Source organism: Arachis ipaensis, chromosome B8 (assembly GCF_059453495.1).
Source record: "Arachis ipaensis isolate K30076 ecotype BB chromosome B8, ASM5945349v1, whole genome shotgun sequence".
NCBI classification, from domain to species: Eukaryota; Viridiplantae; Streptophyta; class Magnoliopsida; order Fabales; family Fabaceae; genus Arachis; species Arachis ipaensis.
The window spans coordinates 27,125,669-27,146,791 of NC_142443.1; the positions used below are offsets into that span (position 1 = coordinate 27,125,669).

Consider the following 21,123-nt stretch of genomic DNA (forward strand, 5'->3'; position numbering starts at 1 on the left):
GTGAAACAAAAAACCAATCTCGAGTAGTGGAGAGAAAGTTAAGGAGCTGCAGATTTATGGAGTGGAAGATAACGGGGCCGATTAGGACAGCGGGAGGATTAGATCTTGCCTGTAAAGAAGAGATAGACTTGGAAGTGGTTACTGCTAGGGGTGTTTATTGTTTATCCAAATCCGATCCGAAAATTGCAGAATTGGATTGGATCGGATCTGATCCGCACACTAATAGGATCGGATTGCGGATTTTGTGTAGGTATCCGCATATCTGCGTATCCGCAAAAATAAAGAAATAAATAAGTAAATATTCTTTTTATGTTTTATTTCAACTAATAATTATCATATATGTTGTATTATTTTAATTTATTATTTAAGAAAAGTATGTTTAATATTATTTTAAGAGTAAACATATTTAAAAAAATAGAAAAAATAAATTTTATTAATATTTTTTAATAAAAATAAGTTCTTAAAAATATTTTTATATTTTGCGGATATATCCGATATTTGATCTGATACGATCCTCAAATGTGCGGATCGGATCCAAGCTTAAAAACTGCGAATATTGGATCCGATTCGATGATTTTATTGCGGATCGGATCAAAATTTTGGCCATATCCGATCCAATTTGATCCGCGTTCACCCCTAGTTCCTGCAGGGGGTATTATATAGCGACTAAATTTCATGATGTAACCAATAATGTTTTCTGGAAAATGATATATAGGTGTCCATATAAGCTATTCGGACAACAATAGAATCCTCCAATTTGAGAAAATTTCATCAATTATTTCAATAACTTTCGGAGAACGCAATAATCTTTAGTGAGTTTAAATGCCACTGTGAATCAAGAATAAAAGATAGGGGGAGAGCTCAAACCTTGGAATGTGATTTCAGAATTTACCAATTTTATTGATGGCAACGAGTTGATGGACCTAGGCATGGTGGAGAGTGTAACATCCTTACTATCAGAATGTCACGCTTCTGGCTGTGCCACTCTGATAGCGATAATATTACGACAACTTCTATATACTTAATAATAAAATAGGAGCTTTTAACTCAAAACTATCTCGCTGTTTTCTTTGAAAAACTGAAAGTTCTTTTTCTTTTTACAAACAGGCATATAAACAAATTCAATCACAATCTTCATATATATATATATATATATAACATGCAAGACTTCTTATACAAGTAATTTACAAATATACCAGACATACATTTCATTACAAATCACACTCCTATCCCTCTTACAAAAAAAATTTAAGACTTCTTATACAAGTAATTTACAAATATACTAGACATACATTTCATTACAAATCACACTCCTATCCCTCTTACAAAAAAATGTATAACAAAGCGAGGAAAAAACTATAACCAAGATATATACAACACAATCAGATGCGCAGAAGAAACTCCTTAAACTCTTCGTCCACCCTGTAAAGAGAAATCTGTAAGGGGTGAGAACCTAACCACACGGTCTCGCCAGAGAAGTTCAGAATTGTTATAAGAGGATATGTATAAAGAAGAGTATGGATTTCAACCACAACAATTATCGTTTGTCTTATGAATCTATTCAAACATCAACGTATAAATAACCCAAAAATCCAACTTCATATCTTTATTTATAAAAAGTTTCGATCCGATAAATCACATAACATTTCAACCCATACCAAGGATCAATCAATCCAAACTTACCAATCATGGCCTCTGACTCAAGCATAACCAATCACGGCCTCCAGCCTAACATATAATCAAATCTCAGCTTCCGGTCTAACATAACCAACCAACACTCGGTCTCAAAACAGAATCAATCACCGGCACAAACAATGCTAGCCAAACACAATTAAAGAGCAGTTACAACAAGTACCACAATTAACAGTTAGACAGAATTCATCAGATAGACAAATCAAAATACTTAAGCACACTCAAACAATAACAAACAAATACAGTATGATGCATACCTGTCCTGCTGGCTATGAGTTCACGTATCAGTTAAATTGCCAGAACTCGACCTAAATCCAATTGGCATTTTCCGAATTAGTCTCTCTGTCGTGCATCCCCAGAAGGAATAATTCCGTGGGAGAGTGCCCTACCACCTTCTACTAGAGGTATACTCAGGGAAAAATATTCCGTGAGAGAGTGCCCTACCACCTTCCTCTGGATGCCGTAAAATTCCGTGGAATAGTGCCCTACCACCTTGCAACCAGAGAGAGACGTGGGAGAAATAGTCCAAGGGAAAGTGCCATACCACCTTCTCCAGTTTCAGCATACACAATTAAAAGAGAATGTGGAGAATATTCTGTTAGAGAGTGCCCTACTACCTTCTCCATATCCGCACCACAAACACATCCTCAGGAAGAAAAATTCCGTGGGACTATGTGGGACAAAACCACTACCCTTGTATCTTACCCACGTGTTTCAAATCTAAAATCTCTTTAAAAAAAACAAAAGAGCAAATTAAATCCATCTTTCTTTTATAAAACTCATTTTCATCAAACTAAAAGTCCTAAATTAACTTCAATAATCCATTTCTTCAATTCTATTACTCTTAAATCACTTTCAATTTTAACCAAGTACCGAAAACTACTTTTAACTTCATTCCTAAGTTTAAAACATTCCGTTACACTAAATCAAATTCAAATACTTTAAATTCACTAAATACTTTTCAAAACATAACCCTTTACTTAAAAGTAATCCAATGAAACTTATTTTGTTTAACCAATTTTCTAAAACTAACTTTAACTTCACTTTAAATTTAAAAGCTCTTCCCAAAAAATTCAAAAAACTATTCTTACTTCCCAATCATAATCTCAATTGAAACATAATCACTTATTTTAGAACAATTACTTAAAAATTCATTAAAAACACCCCAAGAATACAATTCTTTCCATAGTTAATCAAAATCAAATTAAATAATTTTTCAATCTAAATTTTTCAAATAACACTTCAAACAAATTTAATTTTTTATGAAATTTCGACAATATCTCCCTTAAAACTCGAACTTTACCACCCTTACAGGTTCTCTCATTCTCATAAATTCTCAATTTATCTTGATCCAAAATAGTACTTAATCCAAAATTTACCAAATCAAGGAATTCAATGTAACAAAAAAAGTACGGCAACCCATCACGTTCAATAATTCAAGCAAAACCACTTCAACAACCACCAACTCAATCAAGAAGCCACTAACTAAACATTCTCAATTAGTTAATAAATCAATCAAGCAAACAATTACATCCATTCCACGCAACTCAGTTCAATCCATAAGATTTACGAAATTATAAAAGTATATTTTTCATATCAATATCGACTTATAACAATTCTTGAAAATAAAAAAATTTTAAGAAAAGCCTCTACCTTGAACGGGACTCAACTACACGACAAACTCCTTTTTTTTCCTTTTAGTTCACGGCAACGACAGCCGCAACGTCCACAGAAATTCCGCTGTAACGCTGCGATAGCAACAAACGCAGCATGCAACAACAGTAACTTAACTCTAAGACATTAACGTCGCAAAATCCTTAACAAACTATAACAGAATACTAATCGCGAGGGTTTCGGAAGAGAAATACTTACTGTACCAAAGAGAAATGAAGGAATGGAGCAACAGCAGCTCCGGTGGTTGCTTCTGGCGAGCAGAACGGCGACAGAGAGCTCCGGCAGCAAAGCTCCTTCAATGATGATTGCCGTCGCTCCGACGGTGATAGAACGGGATCCCCAATGACATCGTGCAACACACGCCGGTGACTGCAGCAGCGATGGCAGCGAAGCTTCCCTCTCCCTGGCCTTCGCGGTTCTCTCATCTTTGCGAGCTCCCTGCCACTACGAAGCCCTGGTCCACAGCCGCGACGACGACGCTTTCGACGGCGATAGACGCGATGGAGTTGGCAGCTTCTAGGCGCAACGGCGGCGACAGGATGCAGCAGCTCGACAGCGGGATTCTTCGGCCCCACGAGTGACGTTCTCCATCGATAGCAACGACAAAGACTCCCTCTAGTGGCGGCGACGTACACGTCAATGATGGTCTCGTCCTTTTCGATGCGGCTCCCAGCTCTGCCGGCGCCGTCCTCTTTTTCTCCTCCTTTCTTTCTTTCTTCTGTGGGTGAAGGGTATGTAGGAAAGGGGGTGGCAGCGCTGAGTTAGGATTTTAGGATGTGTGTTTGTGTTGAGTGTGTTGTGTTAGGGTTAGGACTATTGTAAGTATTTTTAATAAAATAAAAGAGTAGAGTAGTAATTAAAAACCAAATATAGTTCAATATAATTACTTTTGAGAATAATATTTATTTATCAACTCACAAATTATTTTCAAGAAGTACTCTAATTTTAAATTAGATAATCAAATTATTTTTTTAATTTATAAAATAAAGTTCAAAATCTCAATTAACTCATAATTTAATTTTCAAAAATTTGGAACCTTACAGAGAGACCATTTACATGGTCAAAAGAAGAAGAGGTGCTGACTATATTGCAAAGAGATTGGACAAAATCCTAGTGGCTGGGGCTGATTACATAATTACCCGTCTTCTACAGTGACTAAATTATCAGAAAATGGGTCAGATCATGCACCACTTCTCTTGGATACTAGTTCTCAACTAGAGAAATCCAAAAAAAGGTTTAAATTCCAAAAAAGATAGTGTAGTTTGGTGGAAATTGGATCATAGATGGTTTCTAGGGTTCTCGATTTGAAGGCTCAGCAATGTTTGTACTTACACAAAAATTAAAATTATACTGACACAAACTTGTTCAATGATAACAGTTGTCCAATTCTAATCCTAAAAAGGAGATTGATAATTTTCTTAATAGAATTGAAACTCTCAGAGAAACAGGTATAAATGAAGGATAGCAATTGAATGAATTAGAAAAGGAGCTTGAAGCAGTCTACTATAAAAAAGAATGTTATTAAAAGAAAAAGTCGAGGATCAAATAGTTGAAAGAGGGTGACAAAAACATCAAATTCTTTCGTCACTTGTTCCAATCCCGGATTCAATATAATAACATCTGAAAATTAGAAAAGAATGATGAAAAATTCACCACCTCTCAAATAATCAAACATGTCATTAAAATAATTAAATTTATTTTTATCAATATAATATAAAAGTTTTATGAGATGCTAGATGTATATTTTTATATGCAATAACTATAGCTAATTTTTTGTGTACATATAATAATATAATAGAAAGAAAATTAACATTTTTTTTTAAAAAATAAATACTAAAAAGTCATCAGAATTTATTATTTTTTGCTATCACTTAGCCATCAACTTAATTGTTTTAGTGTAATTCTTTTAGTCTAGTAATTCAATATCACACTTTATTTCATACTTTTAAATATTAATGACTAATTGATGACCAAAAACAAATTATGATAGCTTTCTAGTATTTCTCTATTATAAAAATAAAAAATCTAAATTTTATAAGAGATGCTTCATCAACCATATTATATATACATAAAAAATAAATTATTTATATACAATATATAATATATAATATATATATATATATATATATATATATATATATATATAGTGAGTTAACTTTTTAGTGTATATAGAGTATTTTGTTTTATATGTGTATGAAATTCATTATTTATGCATTTCTAATAAGATGGTAAATTTATTTTTATACAAAGAAGACCCCGTTTTTCAAAAGACAAAAAAAAAATACATCATCAAAATTTACGTTTAAATTTAAATATTGTGATCAATATAATTTTAGAAAAAAAATACTATGTAGATATAAAAAATTAGCTATCATATATTTGTGTATAAATTTATATTTTATTTAACTTATTTTTAATATATATTTATATTTTAATATATATTTTTATATGAATAATAATTAATACTTAATTTTAGCATACACGTAGCATATGATTAATTTTAGAAACACTTTTTTTTTCTTCATAGATAAAAAAAAAATCTTACCTTCAAAATTTACATGAAAATTTAAATAATTTAATGATAGAATAATTTCTATCAATTTAATAAGGTCACATCCCTGTTACGTAATGAATAATTGCTAATAGTTGAACTAATACTCATAGTTGTATGTATAGGTAGTATAAGCACAAGATGAAAAATACAGTTAGTAAGGTTAGAAGAGTTAGTTATCAGCTTGTGACTAATATTTATTCTTAGGTCTCTCTCCTCTCTCTCTCTCTCTCTCTCGCTACACCTAAATTTCACTTGTCATAACAAGCCACAATTAATTATTATGAATTTAACTAGTTCAAGTTAAGCAATCCAACATGAATCCGTAGGTTCACTTAATTATTAAAGGACATGATATAGTTTGACCCTAAAATATAAAATAAAAAAAAGAGAAAAAGAAAGTCAATAATGAAGGTTGTGCATAGTCTTGTATGTATCTGAAAAAACAAGAGAATCGGATACCTTTGTCTGTTTCTTACCCATAAATCATCGTATAAAGTTGTAGCAAAAGCGGCACATAGATGAAAATATATTCAAACGATCGAGTGTGCCGTGAAAACAAGACCTTGATTTTAATGTTGGGATGGACCAACAAAACAAACATAAAATTCGATGTTGCTACTACTTAGCTTTGTTGTGATGAATAATATATATGATGAGATGAATGAATGAATGAATGATGCCTTTTAATGCCTCTTATCTTATCAAACCAATCAATGCACGCAGCTGTCTAAATGCACCATCATATCTATCCCTTTCTTTTTACAAAGACATGCAATATATTTAAGAATTAAGAATGAAGAATGAAGAATTTCTTCTATCTATCTATCTACCACTATGCAAGATTTTCCTTACTTTTTTGTACATTCGTATACAATTCCTCACAACTGTCCTTCAACACAAAAAGGAGGAACCATCTTTTCAAATCGATATATTATATATTACATATATATCATCACTAATTAATTCATTTTTTAATTTTTATTTCTTCACCTTATTAGCTTGATCGTGTAATAATTAAGATCATTTTTCTAAATTTATTTTACACTTGATAATAAGAACATAAAAAAATTGAAATGTTTTATTTTAAGAAGAACAAAGTTAATTTTAAAAATTTTAGGTTAAGATATAAATAATGTTGGATCCGAAAAGTCATAGCAAAGATTTTTATTTTTGATATTGGGTTTGGTAGTGGTGTTTTTTTGGATTGTAAGTTGTTAAAGTGCAGAATTCGAATTCTAAGGTGTAAAAATTTTCTGTTTTAAAAAAATTAAAAAAAATTGAAATAAAGAAATTAAATCCTTCAATTTGGTTCTTTCTAGCGTTTTAAAAAAATACCAAAAATTATAGTATTAAATTATGGTATTAAATTATAATACTCATTTTATTTTCATAAAAAAAAATAGCTATGAATTTTTGTTTTGACATGCATAATGGCTTGACCAGCAAACGAAAATTACTGAGAGAAGAATAAAAAAGAAAGAGAGTGGGGGACCAAACCCAACTCAATATGAGAGTGATAGGCACAAGATTAAAGATTTTTCTTCTTCTTCTTTTTTATTTCTTTTGTGGTGAATTGTGATCTGTGTAGCGTGTGACACATTCTGATTCTCTCGTTGCCAGAGAAGGCAAAAGACGTAATATTCAGTTTGCTGTATTATACGAATGATTCCACATTTACGGCCAAACATCATTGGTACCAATGCCAAATTGATTTTTTATTTCCCATGTAATTTTTCACTACCATATAATATAATATATTATTAACATTCATCATACATAAACACAAAAATATTACACGAATTATTATGGCAGATATAAGTGACTTAATTTTCCTTTTAATGCAAATGTAAAAGCTTAAGCTTCTTTTTCCCTACTTTTTAATATAAAGTTTAGTCAATTAATTAAGAGAATATAATAAAGGTTAGCTATCCACCTTCACTATAAGATGTATAGAATGAAGTTAAGCTTTTATCATTTTTCATAGGATTTAGTGAAATAGTGCCCACTGGTTAAAGGTTTTTAACACAAGAAGTCTAAATTGAGAGTTGTGTACAACTGATAAATAGAACTTTTTATTTTTAATATGATGAAAGGAATGGTGTATACCTGAGTTATGGGGGTGTTTGGTGATTTACTGGCGTATGATGGTTGTCCAAGAGAAATCGGATCGTCCGATTAGAGGTACTGAAAACTCTGGGTCCGATTTGGCAGAAAACTTGGGTCCGATTTTAGAAAACTCTGGGTCCGATTTGTACCCCTCTCTCTGTGCAATGAAATTGGACCCTCCGATTTGTGTATTTTTCACAATTTTAAAAAACACCAAAAATTACAATATTAAAGTATATCACCACTTCTACTTTTATAACAAAAAAAATTAGCCATAAAAATACAATTTGTATCCGCAGATATCTAATTTGGTGGGAGTGAATTGACAACACAATATATATTCTATAAATTAAATTTTTGTAAGGGATCGGAGTAGTAGTTTTAATTAATAAAGTGTATTTTATATTACATTTTGTATTAAAATAATCTAAATAATTAATATTAAGTTAAAAATAAATACTTATCAATTTTTTTAAGAATCCATTTGATATTTTAAAACAAACATCTAAATGGTTTTGGTGTAAACAAATAAAAAAATAACTAATTTTTATCCAAAACAACATAATTTTAAATTAATTTGACATCATTTGAACAAGTGTACTTTGTACGTTTAAATCTATTTTTATGTAAATTTTTTTCTTTTCTGTGTTCAGTAAAGCATTCTGCTTAATAAAACCCTTTTAATTTAGTATAACGTTAGTTGCTAATATGCCTCTTAATCATCATGAAATAAAAATGGATTAAGCCATGTCTAAACATGGTGAATATCAAGATTATCAGAATAGCAATTGATTTAGCGATCAATTTTATTCTGATCCTAGAAAAATCATATCGATCACCAAATTGATTTAGGCATTTAGTAATGCTAAAATCAATCGTTATTCCAATCATTTCTTGTAGTGTATGCATCTCCGTAGTATAAATATTTTTAATTAATGTAAAAAAGAAGATGATATTTTTAATGAGATGGGGAATAATAATCCCTGAAGCTTTGAAAACAGTGATTAAGTGGTGAAGTGAAGAGCATATGTTTTTGTCCGCTATATGAGCGGTTAGAAGTAGATAGCATAGCCCATGATGATGATGATCATCCATGGTGAAAAACTAGCATCAAGTACCGAGTACGATAGCATCTTGCATGCTGTCTTTCTTGTGAAGGAAAAACCATGGTGGCCATGGTGCTATTGGCGTGCCAAGTCACGTCAGCACCACATGCTTCTTGTGTAGCCATTGTTCGTACTGTTTTACTACCCCTTCTTCCATGCCCATCACATCATCTCTTTTACCATTTTCATATTCTTCTTACATTTCTAACTAACTAACCCTTTTCCTTATTATTATTATATCAAATACAATCCATATAAACAAGTTTAATTACATATAACTGTAATTTTAACAACATTTGCCATGTAAATAGTCATTAGAAAGCAAAGTTTTCAAAAATCGAATTGTTAATAAATTGTTGGAATTAGATGTTCAATAGTTAAAAGATTAAACAAAGTTCAATTAAAATTGAACTAGAGATATAATAAAATAATATATTTATTGATAAAATATATAGTTGGTAAAGAAAATATATAGTTTATATAAAAAAAATTTTTTATTATTTTAAACTGGTTAACTATTAAAAGTCGAATTAATTTAACCGATTTATCAATTTTAATCGGTTCGTTGACAATCATTTTTATTCTGAAACGAATTAGTCTAGTTAAACCGTTTGAACCAACTAATTTTCTTTTTGATTCTTAGAATCATATTAAAAAAAATGAAATGTAATTAAATGACTGTAAAAAAAATATTACAAATATAGTATTTGTTACGGTTAAGTAGAGATGTAAGCGAGTATGAATAACCCAATTACCCGATTAAACCTAATCTGATCCGATTTTTATAGATACTATATATGATTACTATAGGGGTGTAAAATGTAAGGAAAATGATAAGGGGACAATGACTTTGTTGAACAATATGAATAATCACCAATCAAATAAAAACACACTACATCTTTAAATAATTAACCCTCTAAATTTTAATATTAAAATAACCATATGTACACTAGTAAAATGAACATCCAATTATCTATTGTTTACATTGTTTAATATTTTCATTGTTTATCTATATTTTTTCAAAATGTAATTACATCCAACTTTAATTGGTTGAGTATTAGATCTGAGGATACGAAATCCCTATCCGATTACTCAAAATATTATATTTAAAAAAATATAATATATATATTAAAAATTAACAATATGGTAATATAATTTTTATCAATTTAAATTTTTTTCTTAATTTTTTTACAAATTTAATTTTGATCAGGTATCTAATTAAGTAATTATTCGGACCGATCTAACTTGTATTTAAACGGTTCAGTTTTGATACGGTTCATGAAAAAAAACTCTAACTCGATCTGATCCAAACCGATCTATTTTGATCAAATCTAATATGATTACACCTTCCTAAGTTCTCTATTGGCAGTTCTGAACCTTCTATATACCATATCCAATTGTGTTTGAAGTATTTTTACATTAGTAAAAAAAATAATTCTGTCAAATAAAGGATTTACATTTACTTGGTTTGTGTGATCATGATCTTGGAGTAAATTATTGATACATAATTTATATATTAGAACGCAAGAAAGTTTTGAAGACTAAGGAAAGAACAAGGGAACAGTTTGGCACTGCACAATTAAAGGAATAAATTTCCTTTTGTTCGTTCTAGCTAGTCCTTTAAGGCTTCCATGGAAAACATGACATGTCTCTCTCAACCCTCTCTACCCTCTCTACCCTACCCTCTCCCAATCCTATGAATGCTTTACAGGCTTTACATTTAAAAATCTAGTGACTCATTATCATAAAAAGCTCAATACCTATCCTCTTATGCTGTTATGCATTATTTCATTGATTGAATTGAAGTGACTAAAACTAACTAAAACAGAAGGACACCAAACTTAGCTAAATCCAATGTTTAATTCTGTTACTTACTCCAATGCATCATGTAGCTGAAATATTTGCAGCAAACCACATAACTTGTTATCATAGTTATAACCAATTAAATAGTATATCGCGTAACAATTCATCTGCGTACTTAAATGTCATAGATATATTTTTTATATAAAATATTTTACATATAGCGTATTGAATGTATTGCATTCTGTGTAACTATACCCGTTATTATTTTTATGATGTAATTATATATATAGTGTAGTTGAAAGCATGGATTGTCCTATGCACTATGCATGTGATATGGGGTCCCTTGTTCAACTCCGTATCAGAAATCACATCAACAAACAAGAACAAACAAAAGGAAGAGAGAAAGAATCCTCCTCTTTCCATTTTGTAGTTCCTTGAGGACCAATAGTTGAGCATTTACCATGAACGCGCTCTAGAGTCATCTGAGAGAACTGTCTCTTTCAAACTAAACCATTCATGCAAAATCCATCCCCCACTTCCCACTTACTCCAACAATTTAGATTTAAATTTTCTCTTATTAGCTTTTCATTACACACAAAAACCTTCTCTATGCATTGCATTGGTTCCCCCCATTCTACTACTAATACAAGATAATTGCTTACGAGAGTTGGCACATGTGGTAAACACTCGAAATATATATTCGGGCTGTTCCTGATGGGCGATTTATAAGTACTTATGTAACTAAATTTTGTTGTAAGTAAGAACAAGAATTAAGAACATAATTAACTTAAAAGGTGGTTGTGGTCCACACTGCTTCCACCTTCCTTGTCTACCTTTTTGCCCCCTATAAACCCCCCTACACTCCTCTTCTTCCACTCCCATTTCTTCCCAAAGAGGAGGTTCAAAAAGGCTATTTTCTTCTTCCTCTTCATTGTTGTCATTGTCACAATGGAGGCCAGGATGAGGAGAACAACAGTTGAGAAGATGAGGAAGGATAGCACAGTTGATGAGGTAGAAGAGGAGTTAGAAGAGGAAGATGAGAGTGGTGTTGGTGATGGTGTCCTTGCAGAAGAAGAGAAGAAGAAAAGTGCTGTTGGAAGTGGGAGAAGAGGATCAAATGGGGCAGGAGGAGTTTCTCCACCTTCCTGCCAGGCTGAGAGGTGTGGCGCCGACTTGACCGAGGCAAAAAGATACCACCGCCGCCATAAGGTGTGTGAGTTTCATTCCAAGGCACCTGTGGTGGTGGTTGCAGGGATGAGGCAGAGGTTTTGCCAGCAATGTAGCAGGTGTTCAATTCACAGCATTTTTCTCTTGGTGTGAATATTGTTTTGTTTTTCTCCTTTTTTCCTTAAGCGGTTTACTTAGAAACTAAGCATAGTACTAATTCTGAGGTAAATCTTGAAACTATTAACATGCATCTTAAATGATTTTGTTAATACATTAAGAAATTGAATCTTCACAAAGATCATTATTGTTGGGTATAGTTCAAAGTACTAGTTCCATGTGTCTTACCTTGTAGAAATATCTCTGATGAGTCTGTGTAGGTTCCATGACCTGGCAGAATTTGATGAAGCCAAAAGAAGCTGCCGCAGGCGCTTGGCCGGACACAACGAGAGACGCCGGAAGAGCAACATAGAGCCTTGCAACGAGGGAAGCGGCCGAGGCGGCAAAGGGCAACCCCCTAAGGAAAGCCACTGCAGAAACACCGACGATCGGGGAAGAACTCAGATGAACATTTCAGGGAGCTCTGGCTACAAGTCCTTCCATATCAGATGAAGTGAATCTGTGCTCAGCAGGCTCCCTCTCTTCTGTCACCCTATGGTTCCTTGCATTCCAAGGCATATAATAAGAAAAAGAAAAATCCCCTTTTTTCTATGTTAGAATAATAAGAATGTAATCAAGAGAAAACTATCAATATCTAAAGGGGTGTGTCATTTGAGATGTAAACTAGTTTGTTTTCATGCAGCTTTATGCTTTGTTTTACCTACTCAGTTACTTTATTGTGTTTTTGTGTGCCTTAGTATATAATAATTATCCTGTTATATAAGTCTTTGAATGGTGTACTTTCACTCCACATGATTAGAATAAAATCTCTGTTGCTTCTTGTGGGTAAATTCTCACACCTCAGTTTATGCTATACTAATAAAATGTGTGCTAGATACTGATTCTGTTTGAGACTGGAAACACATTATTTTATTGATTTGGTTTCATTTTGAAGATGCATTTTTTCCCAATATGGCATCAAATGTCTACACAAAATATTTGTAACCTCTATTCCTTTGATGAAGGGTCATTCCCAGCTTCATTTTTAAAAGCGGTTATTATAAAGAAATTCTAAGTCTATGCTTAGTAAGTGTTTTAGAACAAAAAATAGAGAGACAGAGACAATGAAGAGAAAGGCAAGATTAAAGAATTATGTCTTTGTTTCTTTTCTTACAGTTTCCAACTTTTGGGTAGACACAAAGTTAGTCAAATTGTCTTGGGACAAAAACATTTTACTTAATTATGTATCTGTCTCTTTTTCCAAACAAAATTATATCTCTCAAATCTTTAAAAATTATGACACTAACCAAACTTATTTGCATATAAACAGATTAGGCTGCAGTTTGGTCTTACACAATCAGGAACTAAATCTGTCCCACATTGTTACTTAAAATAATGGGTTCTCACAGTTGGTTTTTATCAAGGAAGTTAAAAGATCACACCCTGAAATGTGGTTTCTTACAATGAAACCACATGATGAAGCTCTGTCCATATATTGAAATATGTTACACTTGAAAGTTTCTGAAACATCATATATTATCTTTTTTGTTCACTGAAATTTCACAACAATGCAGGATATATCATCTGTGCTTTTCCTGTTAAGTGCTTCTTCAGTAAGGCGTTTCGCCGAAGACCGAGCATCCTTTATGTCTTTGATGGTATTAACTGCTTCTTGATTTGTCATTACCTGGAATGAAATGAACGAACATATTTGAACACTATGTGTACATGTATGAGAAGATCCATAATGTGCATGGAATGATATTCATTTATCAAAATTAACCTTCCATAATCCATCACTTGCTAATATGAGGAATTCTACATCATCTTGTACAAGCTCCACTGTCACATGTGGTTCTGAACTCAAGTGTTTCTTCAGACTTTTGTCACCAAATGCCCTTGATACTGCCAACCGGCCATCAACCCTTGGAACGTCGCCTGAATTGATGACAAAGGATTCATTCTTAGCACCGGAATGAATTTGAGTGGTCAACAAAATTAGATCAGGGAAACAAATATAAGCTCCCTGAGCTTACAAACCATGACTGGACAACCTAGTTCAACACTAATAAGATCATAGATTAATAAAATGCCATACCTGGAAATTTTGACACAAAACCACCTCTATTTTTTATATCTTCACTTTCTATGTGTGGCTCATGATCCTCCGATAGTTGTTTGGCAAGGCCTTTCTTGCATAAGACGGCCCGAGAATCACCAATATTAGCTATGACTAACTTCTGACAATTCATCAATATTGCAGTAACAGCAGTTGAACCCCCTCTACCCAGTTCACCTGATTTCTCCAAAATGCTAGAATCGGTTATACTATAGGCTCTCCTGACAGCATTTTCAGGATCTTTCCAGAAGTCAGGCTACATGTGATGAAGACAAAAAGGAATGATTACACTTCCGTAACACATTGCAATCATATTCATTCAAATTGAATTGGCACTATGATGCTACTTTCCAATTTGGCCTTGAGGATGTGGGAATCTGACTTAAACAAAAACCAACCCATAGATTTAGTACTAACCATAAAAGGCAAGGATTCGACCTTACCTCTTTTAAGATGTTTTCAAACAAGTGAGACCGCAAGTAATTAGGCACATTGTGACCGGCATGGCCATCGAATATCGCAAACAAGCCTAGTTCATTGCTATCAACTTGCTTAAATTCAGCAACAACAAAATCCTCCATGGCATGGTATGATCTTCCCTTTACTAAGTGAAATCCATGAGTTACACGCCTTGAAATCTTGCTCTTTCCTTTCCCTGAGTCAGGTTCCGATGAACGCAGCCCAACTTTTTCCTGCATGCAATATTATGCTCATGTCAGAATGGAGCAATTCCACAATTGCAACATTCATAAGGGCAAGACAAATAAGCAAACAGATAGTGTGCATTGAAGAAAGCAATCCAATATCTTTTATAATAGCTTTTGCAAACTACTTGAAAAACCACAGGTCCATGTAAAGGAACAGGTGGATCTGGATGGTAAAGCATGCTTTGTTCTTTGATAAAAAGATGATTACAAAAAGGGTAAAGAAAGTGAGAAGTAAACTGTAGAAAACAGTGCCAATTGCCAAGAGGAAGAGCAAGCTGGTATTTTCACAATTCACATTCATGATTACCAGAAACAAAGATACAATTACAGATTACAATCATGAATTCTAGTAATTTATCTTTTTCTTCGTATACAGATCAAAGCAAGTTGAAAGATTGAACTTTTCCCCAATTCAGAAAAATAATTTATGACACTGTCAGAAGTCAAAGTCAATGATTGTAGAGATAAGTGCATTCATGAGTTAGGACAATGACAACCACAAATAAAAAATGAATAATCAATGGAGTTCATAGTAATTGAGCAATAGAAGCAATCCAATTGAACTAGCTGATGAGTATTAACATAAAAAATTAAAGATCTATATGCATAATTTCACCATAAAAGAAAAGCAAGAGAAAAAAAAGTTTCCTTTTTGTTTTTCTGATGCAATCATTAAAGCAATAAGTCCAATAAAAACAAGTGAGAATGAAGAATACCTTCATCTTATGGAGGATTTCTCTTGCAGCCATAGCTGAGTGGAGAGGAAGGTTGTGTGTTGTGCGTGGTGATGAGAGTAGAAGAAGAAACAAAAAACAAGTAAGTGGTGTTTAGAGATTCCCTTCACGTTTTTAAGAGACAAGACCACTGTGACTAACTTTAGTTTGTTTTGCTAACTAATAAAACTGCTATTTAACTCTTCTTACTTTCTTTCCCTTCTTTTGTTTTTTTTTTTTTTGGGGGGGGTAAAATAAAATCTATCTACTGATTATATATCATTAAAGTTAGATTTCTTCAATATTAATCAAATTTATTATGTCCAATCAACTTAAATAAAATTAATTAAATAAATTAAAGATAAGAAATTTTTATTTTTTCATATATCACTTTTATTTTTATAAAAGTTAATACATGTTTATATTAATCTTATTTATTTTTATTTTTTAATGATTTTTATTCAAATTTTTATTTTAAAAAAGGTCCACCTTTCCTGAAGATGGAATCATGTTCGAAGTTTTATAATAAATAGTTAAAACAACGTATATTTTTTGACAAAATTGGATTTTTTAAGTATAATGTAAATATTTTATTTGATAAATTGTATAATATTATCAAGGAGTAATTGTTCTATTTTAAAGAATATATAATTTTTCTCATTATTTTTTATATTTTAATATTAAAAATAGTAAAATTTTGAATTTAATCATTATTTTGTAAAATTTTGTAGTAACAATACTTTATATGTTTTGTTTAAAAGAAAAAATACTTCATATATTTTTATATATTATCCTCTGTAATAAACATAATATTGGTGTTATGAGGGTTGAATATATAATTTCAAACTAAAATAAGTTGTTTAGTCACCCAAAAAAAACTAAAATAAGTTGTTTAAAAATAAACCATTAAATTATACACAAGCACAACGATCATATAACAACCACTATATAAAATGATTATTAGAAAAAACGTGTTGATAAAATTAGAAATTATTTTAATTGTAGATATATTTTAGTATGTGATGTGCTCTTATGTTTTTTTTTTTTTTACGATATTTAAGAGAAAAAATCATGTGAAATTAGGCGTCCATTTTGTTTGGAGATGAGTAGTTCACGGTTTACATTGCAAAAAAATTTTTTATATATATAATTTTTTTTATCAAAGACAGAGAGATTCAAATTCGCAACTTCTTAAAGTGAGTATAAAGAGACTTGCTATTTGAGTTATAATTTATTAACTCTATATATATAATATTATTGAAAAAACAAAATATCGTAAATTTATTTTCTTAAGCCAAATGACAGCTAAGTGATCACATTTTTATACTTGAAATTTGACTGATGTTTCTAACCAAATTTGTTTGGAAAGAAATATATTTTTTAATTGAAAAGTTGACTCATGTACTTGTAAATGTGTATTTATCAAACTAGAGTTTTGATCCGTCCGTTAGCTATAATTCAGCTCAGGTAAAACTATAAATCGGAATTTGATTAAAACTAAATACACACGTGGAGAGTATATGTTTTGCTCTCCTAACGGACTTATTCTATAAAATCAAATAAAATCAAATAACTATGTGTCAACTCAGATGGGCACAGCAATCTCTTCGCAAATCTCTCTAAACAAGCTTACTAAAGAGCAGTTGTCACATAATTAGACCCACTAAATAACAGCTCCGCAATATTAGACCCACTAAGTAAGTAGCACAACAATTCTATAAATACATATTCATTCCTGACATGAAAGAGGTACGTTATTCATTTTGAATAACTCATATTTATCTTCTACTCTTACTAACTTGAGCGTTGGAGTGCCTTTGCAGGTGCCCACCGCCACCGTTCTTCGAGAAAACCGATGTATCATCCTTCTTGTCCAAGGAGAAGCGAGTCCGATCATCAGGAAAACGAGCTATACCTTGAAGTCGGCCACTCACACAAGAATATTTGGCGCCCACCGTGGGCTGAAATTAAATAACCCCACGATAACCTTTTGTTATTATTTTTGTAGGTCAATGCCTGATGATGTTCCCCCACCTACTCATGGTGAACTGGTGGCAATGAACATCACTCTCGGAGACAAAGAAAATGGCCGTTGTTCTGACTCATAGACCAACGGGAGCAAAAACGAGAGAAACAAGAAAGGGACCGAATAAACTAATTGGAATTATATTCGAGTTTTTTAACCAAATTTAACTTCACATATTACTCGTGAATGAGTATTCGCTTTATTTTTTATTTTACATTGCTTTGCTCTAATCAAAATATTTATTATTATGCCGAATTGCTCTTTTTTTCTTTTATGTTGCCGACAATAAAAAATTTAAGCAACTTACAATGATAACGATACTTTCTCATTGATTACTGTCTCATTGATTTTTAGCAAAGTAACATAATACATAACTACTTTTTACTTTCTCATTGATTTTTAGCAAAGTAGCATAATACATAACTACTTTTTGCTATTTTAGGATTTGAACCCAAGACTTCTTGGTTAAACTGAAAGATATTTACCAATTTGACTAATGTCACATTTCTGATAGATGAAATTGTCATTATCATTCATAGTGTCATGAAATTGGGACTTATCTAATTCAAATCTACAAAAATAAAGGTCTCACTGTAATGTTGCTCTACATCTTTTTTTATTTGTTACTTCCTTTTTTTTAGACCTCAATCATATCTCATGAGCAAATTTCATCTTCTCCTCCAGCAATTCAGAGAGTTATAACTTATGAACCTATAAGTCTTGACAATTCTACTTCGGTAAAATCATGTATATGCATGATCTAATTTGCTCTACTACTTTATATATTCGAATTGCTTCGCATTATGTATGTATTTTATCATTTCATGTATCAAAATCAATCAATCAATCCAAAAATAAAATTGGCTATTAATCAATCCGAAAAAAATGATTTTTTACCAATCAAAAAGCAAACTCAATTAGCAATTATCTCAATTTATTTTTCTATTTTACCATAATTTATGCATGTTTACTTTCAATCCATTTTATTTGTGTTACAAATCTTTATTATTCATTCAACATTCAATAATTAATTGCTTTGGTCAAGAAATTTGTCGATAAGTTGCTGTAGGTTGAAAAAATTCTCAAGACAATTGATCATTACATTCTCGGATCATACAATCGATTCGGTCAACGAATACATATTTTTGAACTTTTCAGTTCGCGTCAATAAAATACTATATGACATCCATGAAAAATTGTTCTCTCAAGCAGAAAAGTATCCCACACAATTATATTGATCGAACAACTCTTATCATTCAATTGGTTTTGAATAAATATTGACTAACTGACTAAGTTTGGGGGCTACCACTCATTGAATAGCCATAACTATCTCACTTTCTAATCTTTTTTATTCATCTTTATTTATTTGTTTATCTATTTCATCTGTTCGATCGTTTACAATCTTTCAATATAACTTTTTTACTACTAATTTTTTTTATTTTTCTCTCTTTTCAATCTAGCAAGTTGAGCTTGGGGGCTGCCATAATCACAATTCCGATTTATAGGTTAGAAGCTCAACCTGTTTAATTGAAAACTTTCACATGTCAAACTTGGGGGCTATGATCCGTCCGTTGGCTATAATTCGGCTCAGGTAAAACTATAAATCGGAATCTGGTTAAAACTAAATACACACGTGGAGAGTATGTGTTTTCCTCTCCTAACAGACTTATCCTATAAAATCAAATAACTGTGTGCCAACCTAGATGGGCACGGGAATCTCTTCGCAAATCTCTCTAAACAAGCTCACTAAAGAGCAGTTATCACATAATTAGACCCACTAAGTAACAGCTCCACAATATTAGACCCACTAAGTAACCGCCTATAGCAGAACAATTCTATAAATACATCCTGACATGAAAAAGGTATGTTATTCATTCTGAATAACTCATATTTATCTTTTACTCTTACTAACTTGAGCGTTGGAGTGCCTTTGCAAGTGCCCACCGCCGCCGTTCTTCGAGGAAACCGATGTATCATCCTTCTTGTCCAAGGAGAAGCGAGCTCAATCATAGGAAAACGAGCTATACCTTGAAGTTGGCCACTCACGCAAGAACAAGTTTAAATGAACGTGATTTTATAGAATTCATTTTGGGTAGAAGTGAGTTTGTACCAACATAATTTATGTTTGATAATTTTATATCAAAATTAATTTTGATAAAATGAATATTGTTTGGATAATATTACTTAAAATCACTTTTAAATAAATAATTACTAAAAAATACATGACATTAAATTAAATAATTATCTTTTTGTAGTGCGATTTGGATCAATTTTAAAAGAAAAATCAATCCAATTTAAAGCATATAATTTGTTACGGTTTTGATTAGATATGTTTGATTTTAGTTTTTAAATTCGATCCAATACGATTCAAATTTTTGCGATTTGGATTGCTTTGGTTTATTCAATTTTTTAAAAAATAAAATTTTAACATTTATTATTAAAAATAAAAATAACTTTATGTTAGTAAACAAATAAATAAATAAATCTCATTTTATATTAAAAAAATACTTACTAAATAATAATAATATATCTAACAAATTCAATATTAATTTAAAATTTAAATTTAATAATAAAATAGTAATATTAAATTATATTTTGCGGTTGTATTAGATTAGTTTAGTTCGATTTTAAAGAGTGAATATAAAATCTGACCCAATCTATATAATTTATCAAAATAAAATCCGATCTAATCCAAATTAATATGATTTTGATCGATTTTTTATTTTAGATTGGATAGTGTTTTTGGTTGGATTGGATTGGATTTAACACCTCTACTTACAATTAATGATAAATTTATATTCAACTTTATTTCATATATTTAATGTTTTAAATTTGAAGTCTTAAAATGTATTCCGCATCCATTTTGTTTAATTTGTTGATACTATAAAATATATTCAAATAACTTTTAGCTACTATGATTTAGTGCTATATGCATAATAAAACTCTATTATTGTTGTCCACTTTTTTAGAAAAATATTTTATATCTATATGTAATTATCTCATAAATAACCGGTATTTCTTTAAATGCTAGAAATTATTACTAGCGACTTCTCTTAAATATTTAAAGAAAATGTATGAATTTTCAAAATATAAGGATACAAAAGTAATGCTCCATGCTAGTTATATTGATGTATGCTTCACTCTTTAATTGATACAAGAGGATAAGAAATTTAATGATATGTCAGAAAGTTGTTTGTTATTCGACTACCTTTTAACAATATTTTAAGACCAAAATATGTATAGAATAGATATTTTCATGAACTCTCAATGATATTTTATATCAATGAAGAATATTATTAACCATGAAGGATGGGTTTTATTAACTGCAGTGTAATATTTTAAATTTTTTTAATGGGATAA

The 21,123-nt window shown here is 31.1% G+C and overlaps 2 protein-coding genes across 2 annotated transcripts; one reads left to right on the forward strand and one right to left on the reverse strand.

The window, feature by feature from the left end:
* Window positions 1-11,527: 11,527 nt before the first annotated feature.
* On the forward strand, window positions 11,528-13,049 carry LOC107611993 (squamosa promoter-binding protein 1). The gene is made up of 2 exons (XM_016313846.3): window positions 11,528-12,221; window positions 12,480-13,049. Exons 1-2 carry the CDS (start codon window positions 11,884-11,886, stop codon window positions 12,709-12,711), a joined length of 570 nt encoding a protein of 189 aa, XP_016169332.1. The 5' UTR covers window positions 11,528-11,883; the 3' UTR covers window positions 12,712-13,049.
* Window positions 13,050-13,540: 491 nt separating this feature from the next.
* Window positions 13,541-15,902, reverse strand: LOC107613935 (putative protein phosphatase 2C 39). The gene is made up of 5 exons (XM_016316135.3): window positions 15,741-15,902; window positions 14,761-15,009; window positions 14,297-14,573; window positions 13,982-14,136; window positions 13,541-13,885 (listed from the first exon to the last, which is right to left on the reverse strand). Exons 1-5 carry the CDS (start codon window positions 15,771-15,773, stop codon window positions 13,748-13,750), a joined length of 852 nt encoding a protein of 283 aa, XP_016171621.1. The 5' UTR covers window positions 15,774-15,902; the 3' UTR covers window positions 13,541-13,747.
* Window positions 15,903-21,123: the final 5,221 nt, after the last annotated feature.